At 40.7% G+C, this 12,519-nt stretch overlaps 1 protein-coding gene across 3 annotated transcripts in view; it reads left to right on the top strand.

Annotated features, from left to right (window-relative positions):
- pex5la (peroxisomal biogenesis factor 5-like a) overlaps positions 1–12,519 on the top strand; it is a 137,372-nt gene that overhangs the window by 104,997 nt on the left and 19,856 nt on the right. For all 3 annotated transcript variants that reach the window (XM_038272246.1, XM_038272247.1, XM_038272248.1), the window contains 2 exons: positions 5,556–5,626; positions 11,719–11,937. In XM_038272246.1, the coding sequence (XP_038128174.1) occupies positions 5,556–5,626; positions 11,719–11,937 (290 nt within the window). The remainder of the gene's footprint in view (positions 1–5,555; positions 5,627–11,718; positions 11,938–12,519) is intronic.

Genomic DNA, 12,519 nt, shown 5'->3' on the forward strand with positions numbered 1-12,519 from the left:
CCCAACACATTTCATTCTGGCAGGTTTAAGTTTATGCTTAATTTTCCCCCAATAATCATTTAGCATTTAAATTGAACACTTATGCTACCTGTAAACTCTAAAATTGTAGTTTACGTTGTTAGAATAAATCATTACTTCTACATCAATACAATAAGTGGAATTTCCCAATACACCCATTGGCCCCTATAAAGGACCACCCAGACACTGACCACCCTCTCCAATCCCTTTTCCTGTATTATGCTGAAAACATGAAAAACCTTGATAAGACCGGAATCCACAAATATACACCCAAACATCCCATTTTCTCCACATAGCCCCACCCCCTGGCAATAAACCAGTATTTGCCAAATGTCGCCAACTCTAACCCAGTTTGATATCTTTATTCATCCGCTCAGTCTGGCTTTATAGGTAAAGCATCCATTTTGAACCATTCAAATGGATTTCTAGAGGCCTTCAAAACCTAAAGTAATTTTTTTTTATTTCATTTTTTGAATTTTGATATCTGTGATATGTGTTGACCAATACTTTTATAACATTGTGGATGACTTCTTCATCCATGTTTACAACCCACATAACATACAGGCAAAAGACCTATGTGATATACATGAACAAACACAAATAGGGACATTGATCATCAGTAGAAGTCTAAATATGTCCAAGTTCTTTGCATCTGATGTCTCTTCTCTTTGTCTTTGAGACTATTATTTAAATTGACTCCATTAGCAAAAGGGAAGTTAAAAGAAGATGCTTCAAATTGACAGTTCAAATGAATCTAAAATGTACTCTTCCATTTTGTCGTATTACCCAGTAGATGAGCAACTCTAGGGGACGTCCACTCTAAAACATCGTTGATTCCATTTCTTCTGTAAAGGTTGTCTTTGGTAAGAGAAAAATCTCCATAAATAAAATGCTCCACTGATCAATAGTTTAAAAAAAAAGAGTGTAGAAGAAAAAACAAGGTGTTGAAAGACTGCACTCCATCTATAAAAAAAATACCTCATAGATTTAACTTACAGTTAAAGATTGCAAGGGAATCTTTCTTTTCTTCTTTTCTGAGATCAACATGCATCGATAATGTTCAAGCTCTGTTTTCCAGAGTTGACAGTTTAACAAACCCTCCTGCATCTACAGCCTCTGAACTAAACTCTACAGGATCTGCAGTGAATTTGTGAACGTTATAGGGAAAATTCAGAAAAATAGAAAGGTAGTCTGTACATCAATTTCAAGTCCAGACCAACAGCCTTGATGTCCCCAATAAAAACAAAATTGGAAAAAAAAGACAGAACTTTATTTTATATATTTTAACCACAGCTTTTTTAAGGTTTGTATAAGGTCTGTTTTGATTCGAAAGATACACTCAGTCCTTATGTTTGGTTATTAGTATATTGACCCTGAGTGCACAGCATTGGTCAGCAGCATCTGTTAATCCCATCTTTCCAAAATGCACTTCTACTAATACAAATACCTGATGTAAATCTGCTTCGTCAATAGAACTTTAAGCTGCTGCTGATGTTGTAGTATTTGGCAAGTGTCATGAATTAATAAATATTTACCTCTGCCAAATAGGTTATATTTTTAGGAGAGCTTGTGTGTGTGTGTTTGTCTACCTGTCTGTGTACAAGATAACTTCAAAAGTAAAAATTTTTTATGACATTTTCATCAGTGGTGTCCCTCATGCCAAGGAACAATTAATTTGGTAACAATCCAGATTATGTGGGAGTTTTTGCTCTAGGTGTAAGTCAAAATTTGGGCCAATTTGCTGCTTGGTTTAGGTCTGCGCTCTCAAAATGCTTTTCTAGTAGTAATTTAAAGCAGATCTTTTTGATCTCATCATTCGTTTCCTCACCAACAGCTGCATTTCATGCAGTTACATGCAGGTGTTTTCTCCCAGGCCTTAAAAACAGCAATCATCGACTTCCAATTGAAAAAGGATCATCCTGACAAGTTGTGATTAAATATTAGAAGGAGGTGGGGGGATGTGGCAGCCTGGGACCAGACATTACTGGAGATGGTGCGGATCCAGGATTGGCTCTGGTCCCCTATGGCCACCTCTTGGTGGGGATGCTTCTACCTGGTGAGGGAGCTTTGAGCTCCTCACTTCCCCACGGGAGGCCTCGAAGGGGTTGGAGATGGGGGTCGGGATTGGCCTGTCAGGCAACCTGCTCAGACCCTTAGCTGAGATTGGTTATTCCAGTCCCTTTGTATGAGGAATGTCTGCAACGTTCGTTCTGTTGTTGCATGCAACACCTGCATGGGGGTTGGAGGGCTGTGCTCTATCACCTCTGTGCCCCGTCTCTGGCCCCTCTTTTTCCAGGGACCAGGGCCGTGCAGAGACCACTAAAGGGGAAGGTGCTCAAAAAAAAAAAAGGGCACATCTTATCGCATTTTAGGACAGAATATTAACAAAGTCACATAGCTTTCAGAGTTTAATGAACAATGATAAATTACAAAATTGTGAGACATACAATCAAAGCTAAGGGAAATCTCTACATAGAACATAGAACTATGCATGTAAAATATTTTATTAGTAATTTCTTTCTGCAGGTCTATTTTGTTATAGGAAAGTATTTCAATATTCAAACCTGCAATTTAGCCAAAGATGTAAATCAGAGCTGGACCACCAGACATATTTTGACTTTACAGAATTAAACTGTTAAAAATGCATACAAGGGCACAATGCAACCTTTTAGTGTACTGTAATCTATAAAAAAGAATGTCTGCCTGGTTTGCTGTACTGACAGTGGAGATGGAGACGGTCCATTCAGAAAAGCAGAGCTGCTGCATCAAACTTTAACTAGAACTGCAGAAAAAAAAGAACAAATCAAACATTTTATTAATGCATGTCACCATGAGAAAAGCCTACTCTGTTTGTGTCTTAGTGTATTTTGTAAGTACCTATATACATTTTCTTCAATCTTTCCTCTTCGTTTTTTCTTGTCAGTTTCTCTTTTCTTTTTTTCCTCATTGTCTCATCTTTTCTGTGTTGAGTGAAGGTCAATGTCTTATTTATTTCAGTCTCTTGCCTTTCTTTTCCCCCCCAAACTAAATCCAAGATTATGATCCAAAAACTTATTTTCCGTCATGGTGATTTAACTGTTTAAAAACAAATTTCTAACTTTTAAGCATTTTTGCTATTTTTGTTCTCTTTTGTTCACAGCAGCAGTTTTCCGTTAGCCATGTCTTTAAAAATGTTAATAACCTCACTGTGAATGATTGGCACATCCTTCTCGATTGCCAACAAAAGAAGGTCTGACAACCGATCCTCCTTGCATAAGCTGCGCAGTTTTGTTTTCACCAGCTTCATACATTATATCTATCATATATCTATCATTCTGGATGAGTTCTCCTTTAAGATACATTTACCTAACGCTAGAATAAATGCAATGTACATCATGCAGCAAAGGAAATGAGAAAATCAGACATATATCCATTATGGAGATGATAGGATTTTGACGGGCGATGTGCCCCTATTGCATAAGTAATACTGAAGAATGTCCTACTATCATTAATGACACAGGGAAGCTTTTTAGTTATCTTGCTTTGCTAGCAAAGTCATTAGCTAGCAGCTAGCTCATAGCACAAGAACAACAGCCTAATGTCTGTATGATAAAAATACTGAATCGATAGATAAGAACAGCTTTTCCTCACCTGGCTGTCTCCTCCCGCTCAGTAGTTCTTCAGAGAAAGAATTACTTTCCTCCGTTTAAACCGCTACTCTTTGCTAAAGTAGAGAAATCATACAACGTTCAAAGTTTTCCGTTGTCTGACAAGTAGCAAGCCTACTCCAGTATTTTCACCAAAAAATATGTTTTTTAATTCACAAAAAAACTGTTCTGTAATCATTACAGAACAGTTTTTTTGTGAATTAAAAATCATAATTTTCAATGTAAAAGACTAAAAGCACAGAGTAAACAGTGTTTTAGATCAAACAATACTGCATCATCCATGGGGCTTATTTGGTTTCACTTACATCTCTATTCAGGTTGACATTGGAGAGGCGGTGCAGACTGAAGACATAGCCATCCGTCTGATCATGGTTGATCTTGCTTAGGGCCAAATGAGCAGCGGCCACAGTGTAATGTGGAATGTTCGCTACCTTTAGCTCCGCAGTTAGCCGCCTTATCTGACTGTGCGAGAGGCAAGTGCGTCGTCACGGGCAAAAGGTCAAAGGTAACAACGTGACCGGAGGGCTTATTGTATTGTTTTTCTAGCCAAAAAAAAGATAATAATAGTAATTTCAGTACATGTGTCAAATAAAAAAAAAATAAATAAAAAAAAAAAAAAAAGGGACCAAAAGGGCACATTGGGATCATGGAGCAAAAGGGGCAGGTGCTCAAGCCCCCTTAGCCCCCCCCTCTGCACGTGCCTGCCAGGGACTGACTATCTTGGGTGGAGGGCAGGGCATTGGAGCTGGGGTTGGGTTTTGATGATGGAATGGGGGCGGGTGTGGGCTTGTGGTCTACTCCTGGTACTTGGTGCCGTGCTCCCCTGGCAGAGGATGTGTGCTGAAACCCCTGGACTCTCATCTGGATCCACCTTGGTAGTGACCAGCTGACAATGGCTTGCCCCAATGGGACCTCAGACCTTTGGGACTGGGTCCCTTTGGGGTGCTCTCATCTGCCCTTCTCTGATGGGTTTCACCTAATTTCTGTCCCTCTTGTCTCATATAGGTGTGTTGCCTTTGCCATTTCCTTTTTGTTTTTCTCTTTCCATGTGCTTATCCCCTCTGTCTTTCTCACCTCCCTTTCTGTCTCTGTCAGTACGATTTTAATCCTTAAATCATTTTCATGAAAGTTTCATATATGAGCACCAAGCAGCACTGAGCACCTTATGACAAAAACCATAATGGTCTGTTTGGGGAAGCAAATCTGTTAGACTATCATGTAGCTCTGGGACATCGATTCCCAGAGCTCCATTAGCAAAACAGGCCAAAACCTAAAAAAAAAAAAAAAAAAAAAAAAAAAATGAAATGGCAATCTAAAGAATAAATAGGAACTATTCAATTCTGATGTTTCATAGATCTGAAAAGCATTTTTAAAAAACTCTAAATATGTCAAGACCAGGGTTGTTTTGTGTTAAGGTTAAAACATGTTAGACAAAAAAAAAAAAAAAAAACAGCCTTGCTGGGAAATTCAACATACCTAATATTAAGGTAGGATGAATGATTTCTGTGTTTGACATGCTAAATCACTGGTGTTTGTGTAATTGCTTTCACTACCTGTAAAGCAATTATTTTACACAGCTGTTTTGATTGAATCCTGCACACTTGCCAAATCAGGATTTTTAACAATTATATGATATATATGAATTAATATGGGTAAAAAATGGGAGCACAAAAAGATACAGTTTACAACTCCTTTAAAATGAGATGAGAATTCTGCTTTATTCATTAATATGCACTGCAAAACATTTTGGCCAGTCAATCTGAAGCAGCAGGATAGGTTTTGCTATATAACAGATCTGTTATTTATTCCTTCTGTGTTTGAACGCCCTGAGAGGCTGTGGTGTTTCCATCCCGCTATTTCGTGATATCTGTATTCTCCTCTTCCCTGCAGGCGTGGCAGGTGTTGGGGACCACACAGGCTGAAAATGAAAATGAGCAGGCTGCAATCGTCTCCCTGCAAAGGTAATGAGAAACATCTGAGTTCAGTTCAGATTTCAAAGAGCCTAATTTTATATTCTACAAGAAGTTTATATTTACTTTCTGACAGCAAGTTACACAAGCAACCTAAGTAACAAACAAAATAAATCCATTCACACATACATAGAGAAAAGGGATTCATGTCCCTTCAACGTTGTCATATTTTAAACACAAGCTCATAGTGTTTTGTTGATACTTTAAGTAGTCGACATACGCAACGGAAAAAAAAAATATGGTTTTATATTTTGCAAATAAGGAAACTGCTTGCATTCACAATTTTATCACTGAATCACCTATTACTGGAGTTATAAAAAGTCTTTTCAGCAATATTACTATTGAACTTGCACATCTAGAAACAAAAAATATGCAAATTTAATCATTGAAAATTACGTCATGGTTAGCTGGATTGAAAGAAGCATATCTGTGAGAAGCGATCAATTTTTTAAGTTTTGCCAAAGATGATCAAATTAATTTGGTTTACAGTTTAACTGGGCCATTAAAAGGAAAAGAACAAATCAGGTGATTCAAGATTCAAGATTCAAGAGACTTTATTGTCATTCACATCACGTGTTACATGAGGTAAACGAAATTGAGAGTCACGGCCTCAGTTACATCCGAATATAAAAAATAAATTATAAAAACTAGCTACAATATCAAATTTTATAAAAAACATTTACAGATATATAAAAACAAGAAGTAGAGAATAAAATGTATATTAAAGATAAATTTAGCAGTGCAACATTTTAAAGTGACTGAGTGTAGACTGCAAATACAAGTTATTGTTAGGGACAGTTTGAGAGTCTCACAGCTTCTGGTATGAAGCTGTTTCTCAGTCTGGTTGTCCTGCATTTGATGCTCCGCAGCCTCCTGCCTGAGGGTAGCGGAACAAAAAGTGAGTGTGCTGGGTGAGTGGGGTCCCTCATGATGCAGGAGGCCCTTTTCCTGCATCTGGAGGTGTAGATGTCTGTGGTGGTGGGGAGGTTGACTCCAACAGTCCTCTGTGCAGCCTTCACTACTCTCTGCAGAGCTTTCCTGTCTGCAGCAGAGCAGCTACCGTACCACACGTTGATGCTGGAGCACAGCACACTCTCCACCACACATCTGTAGAAAGAGATGAGGACTGAGCTCCCCAGTCCTGCACGCTTCAGCCGCCTGAGGAAGTAGAGCCGCTGATTCGCCTTCTTGACCAGAGCGGAAGTGTTGTTGCTCCAGGTGAGGTTGTTGCTCAGGTGCACACCCAAGTACCTGTAGCTGGAGACAACTTCCACCGCAGATCCTCCGACAAGCAGGGGGAGATGGGCGTGTCTGCTCTGTCTGAAGTCCACAATCATCTCCTTCGTTTTCTTGACGTTGATGCAGAGGTTGTTTTCTCTGCACCAGCCCTCCAGGTGTTTCACCTCCTGTCTGTAGCTGGACTCATCACCGTTTGTGATGTTTCCAACCACTGCTGTATCATCTGCAAACTTCACAATATGACAGCCAGGATGGAGAGGAGAGCAGTCATATGTGAGCAGCGTGAACAGGAGGGGACTCAGCACACAGCCCTGTGGAGAGCCAGTGCTGAGGACTGTGGTGGAGGAGGAGATGTTATGGATCTTCACAGACTGCAGCCTGTTGGTCAGGAAGTCCAGGACCCAGTTGCAAAGTGAAATGCTCAGTCCAAGTGAGGAGAGTTTAGTTATTAGGGTCTGCGGGATTATTGTATTGAAAGCAGATGTGAAGTCCACAAACAGCAGACGGACGTAGGAGTCCTTCCGCTCCAGGTGGGTGAGATCAGTGTGGACCACAGAAGATGCCATTTCTTCTGCGGTTCTTCCTGTAGGCATACTGGTGAGGGTCCACAGTGACGTCGATGGAGGCTTTGATGTGGGTCATTACCAGTCTTTCAAAGCACTTTGTGACTATCGGCGTGAGGGCTATTGGCCGATAGTCATTCAGACCCATTACTGTGGAGCTCTTTGGAACCGGGATGATAGTGGCAGTCTTCAGGCAGGCGGGAACAGCCGCTTGAAAAAGGGTGACATTATAAATGTCTGCTAGGACCTCGCAGAGCTGATCAGCACAGTCCCTCAGAACCGGATGTTGTCCGGGCCAGCAGCTTTTCGCGGGTTGATCCTTTTCAGGGTCCTCCTCACTTCTGCTGGCGTCACACTGAGTGGCACCTCTCCAGGTGGGGGGGCGAGTCTGGTACTGGGTGGAGTGTCATGGTCCTCAAAGCGGGCGTAGAACTCGTTGAGGGCTTCAGGCAGAGAGGGGTCTTTAGCGCATTGTGTGTCACTGGTTTTGTAGTCAGTGATGCACTTAATGCCCTTCCACATGCTCCGTGGATCCTGGGAGTTGAAGTGTCCCTGGATTTTCTGAGCATATGAAGCTTTTGCCCTCTTTACTCCTGCAGTCAGCTCTCTTCTAGCCCTCCTGAGCTCCTGTGGGTCGCCAGACCTGAAGGCAGCATCCCTGGCTTTCAGCAGAGACCGCACCTCTGCATTCAGCCAGGGTTTCTGATTCGGGTAGCAGGTCATGGTCTTGGTGGTGGTGACGTCCTCCACACACTTGCTGATATACCCGAGGACAGAAGATGTATAGTCCTCCAGATCCAGCTCGCCCTCAGTCTCAGCAGCCTCCCTGAAGATCTGCCAGTCTGTGCAGCCAAAGCAGTCCTGCAGCACCGAGTCTCCGTCGCTGGGCCACACAGTGATGGTCTTCTGTGTGGGTTTGGGGCGGTGCAGTGGTGGGTGGTATGCAGGGACCATCAGGATGGAGATGTGATCGGAGAGTCCGAGGTGGGGGTGGAGGAAGGCCCTGTACGCGTCTCTCATGTTGGTGTAAACATGGTCAAGCGTATTGTTACCACGTGTTGGAATGTTCACATGTTGGTAAAATCTCGGCAAAGTGTCCGTCAGTTTTACGTGGTTAAAGTCACCCGCCACCACGTAAAACCCCGCCGGGTGCTTGTTCTGGAGCGAGCTGATGTGTTCATAAAGCTCCTCCAGCGCGTTGTTAGCGTTAGCATCCGGTGCTATGTAAACAGCAGTGACGAACACAGCCGTGTACTCCCGCGGCAGATAGTGTGAATCGCTGACTTTATAAGTTGTTTTAGCTTTCATTGATGTTTCTATCATGTTTTCCCTGCATTTCGTTTCATCTAATGTCCTATCCATTCTGACTACTTCCCCAACTACTCTGAATTAAAGCATTCCTGTAGCATGATGCCACCACCTAACCTTGCGCTGCCAGTTGGATTATCACAAGATCAAAATTTTTATTCCCACAACAAATCCATCTTGAAAAACACCCGCTAATATGCCCATCTCAGTCAGGGTCAGAACAATGACATGCCAGCAGTGTTTTTTGGCTGGGACATGTAAGAATGACGACAGTCGGAATGGCCTTGCCTTTGCATTACAAACATGGCAACGCTGGAGGACTCACCTGTCAATACTGCAAGTGACTCGATTTTAGCTTAAATAGCGACAATTTCTCATTTAAAAAAGGTGAAAAGAGAAGCACTTTGTGCATTTGTAGATGGGAAAGATGTCTGTGGCTGTGTCCAACTGTCCGTTTTAATCCCTATATAGGGCACTATATGGTGGTTACGCTATTTTAGATGAGTGTGCGAACGTCTAGTGGAGGAAAAAGTAGTGGACTCAAAGTTTCCCAAAATGCATCTTGAAAAGTACTGATCATCCATGGTCACTAGACAAGCAAATATATACTCCGGAATGCTTTGCGCGGAGTGCTCTCCTCACAAAGCATTATGGGATTTATTGTCACAGTGGCCCGCTGTCGCCATCTGCTATCGCTACCTGAAAGCATCAACTAATAAAGATGGCGCAGGCACAGCACAGTGGAGGTGGAGTTATGTGACCAACAGGGAGCAAAAAGCAGTGATCATCTGTCTGAACAGTCAGTTAACTGAGTTCACTATAAAGTCCACTATATAGTCCCCGTTCTATATTGTGATTCAGGGATTTAGGGGTTAGGGTGGACTTTCAGACATAGCCTGTGTTTGTATGTCCGTTGGTGGACAACTAACTTGCGGAAGCTATTAAGTCTGAAACGTCACGATTCACTGCTACGATTGGCTGAAAGCGTATTATGGAAGGCGGGTACTCGCTGACACCTCTTCCAATCAACTTAAAGTATTGTACTGAACGTCCCTCCTGTTCATGGACAGACTGTACAACAGCTATCCCAGATTGATAACATAGAACTCAACTCAGTTCTACACATCAATCTGGCTACTGCCAGGTTAGCCACCACCACCACCATATTTTTAGGGTTTTTTTGTGTTCAGGGGAAAGCGTTGTTCTATGTTTACAGATAGAATTTTACACATAGGTCCTAAATGTCAGAGCTGTAGAGTTAGTAGTACTTAACTCTTTAAATTTTGGATATGAAATTGCTGAGTTTCCTGGACTCTGGATACCCTCTTCCTTGCTGGTTGTGTTCTATGGACTTCATTATACTGTACAATTTACCAGTGTCCTCTAACAAACTTCTTGGGAATTTACAGCACAGTTTTGTTTATACTGAGATTGAACTACAACTGCATGCACTCTATTTACCAATTGGCAGACTCCTGAGCAGAATTAGTTATATTTTGTTTAGGGGTATCAAAGTAAAGCAGTGAGTAGAACTGCATATTATTTGAATAAAATTAATAAATTAGTTGCATAAGTTTCAACATTATTTACAATTATATTCCATGTTGCATTGCTTTGTTAAATAAAGTACCAATTGATACCCTGAAAGATGTGGTTGTGACTTGATAAACAGTAAGAATGAAACAGCTATGAATACTTGAGCAAGTTGCTGCACATGGGGGAGTAGCCCCAGGCCTCTGCTAGTTGGTTACTAAATTGCCATCAACCAGCTATTGGAAAAAAAATTGATGTAATTTTTTCCTTTTTCTTAAAATAGAGGAACCCTGCATGGATGGTGATTGCAAGAGTCAGGGCTCTGACTGGAGACCTCAATGGGAGGTGGCCCAGTTTCATTCATTACAGTAGAGGAAATTACACCTTTCCCAGAGTGTGAACACTGATAAGTCAAGTGGAAATGCTTTCTAAGATAAATAATCGTTGTGTTTCATAAAAAAAATTTTCTTTAACAGGCTTTAAAATAATTTCTGATTCTTATCAGATTGACTGATAAGAAACAGATCTATGATTGATTTTTCTTTCTTACCTAGTATGATTATCTTTTAAATCTCAGGCTGTTTGTTGGCTTATTACTACATTATGTAATCACTCCATCTGTGAGGAGTAGTTTGGTCTGAAGGGAGATTAGATTTTTTGCTGGCATTAATCCTGTCTCTGCTACACTGTTTTTGTATCAACTGGCAACCATCATGTTCCCCGTTTGAAACTACTTACAAAAAACATAGTGTCTGTAATAGCTTTTCTTTTTCTTTTACTTTTAGAAAGTAAAGTGTCTCTTCACAACTCTACACAACACAAGCAGAGTCAGCAAAACAAAACATGAACATGAGATAAAGTTTGTCCCAGACAAACTTTAGGAAGTTTAAATACATACAGATAAACTAGGTAGTTTTTTTTCTAAGATACATTCCTGTAAGTGTTCTCTGAATTTTGAACATTGTACACAAGCATTTCTGCAAGCTTAACCAAGAACACTTCCCAGCAGGAGGCTGAAATAATTTAGTTGGTCTGGGATTTTGATGGTTTTAAGGAAGTTGGCTGATTATCTGCAGCAGATCAAACTTGAACGTTGATTAATCCCAAATCTTATTTTGGCCTGTAACCTCTTAACTAATCCAAATCCTTCACCCAACTCTGTTGTGTCCTGCTTTCACTACAGTAATCACAGCATATCTACTATAACATCACTAAATATAAGTTTGCATAAATGCAAAGTTAAGTCAAATCCAGCAGGTGTGGGCAGCATGAAAACCTGCTCCTCTGTTGAGGATGCAGGGTGAAAGAGGTGCAGTTCATCTATTCCTGATGTTCCTCTGCTTCAGCTGGTCCCAATTAATGTTTGTCATATCTACATTTCTCTTTGAAAACACACATTTAAACATCTCTTCTTGCACGTTTGTATCTGTCTCTGTCCAGGTGTTTGGAGCTCCACCCAAATAACATATCAGCCCTCCTGGCTCTGGCAGTAAGCCTGACCAACACTGGTATGCGTCATGACGCCTGTGAGGCCCTGCTCCGCTGGTTGAAACACAATCCCAAGTACAAGCACCTGCTTAAGTCCAAGACTCATATGATGGGCTCCCCGAACTCTCAGCGCAGGATGTCGTATGTTCTAAATGCAGGCAGACATGACAGGTAAAACATTTAAGCTAATTTCCGGTATTCTAGAGCTGAAAGAAACTTTCAGGAATCATAATCACTATGCTCTCTCTGGAGCATAATTAGATTAAAAAATATATATTTTTCGTTATTTGACTGAGGAACCACTGACGAGAGAATAACTGAACATCTAATGGGATCAATAATATAATGTGATCCCAATTCATTTTCTAAGTTACTGACAGTTACTGACATTGTCAGAATGCTTTATTTTTTAAGTAAGAGCAATCAGTGCTGCAGATCTATATGCTAGAAGGCCTGATTGATGATATAATTTCCATGTTTGGTTTTTTTTCACATTCAGAGCTTTAATTAGCTGGGGTTTATATAAGCTTTCTGGTTCTGATAGAAATTACTGATTTTAAATGAAATAATTTGATTTAATAATTTTAAAGAACATACAGTATTTATTTCTCTGATGTATTAAGGAGTAAAACTACACAGAATATGTTTCCATGGAAAGTGTATACAAATTTCTTATATTAATATTTTTCAGCCAAGTAGTCTGCAAAGATGAAGATTCTAGAAATAAGTGATTTGTTTGGACTTGTGCATCAG

The sequence above is a fragment of the Cyprinodon tularosa genome, unplaced genomic scaffold, assembly GCF_016077235.1.
Source record: "Cyprinodon tularosa strain WSP-4 unplaced genomic scaffold, ASM1607723v1 ctg82, whole genome shotgun sequence".
In the NCBI taxonomy this organism is placed as follows: Eukaryota; Metazoa; Chordata; class Actinopteri; order Cyprinodontiformes; family Cyprinodontidae; genus Cyprinodon; species Cyprinodon tularosa.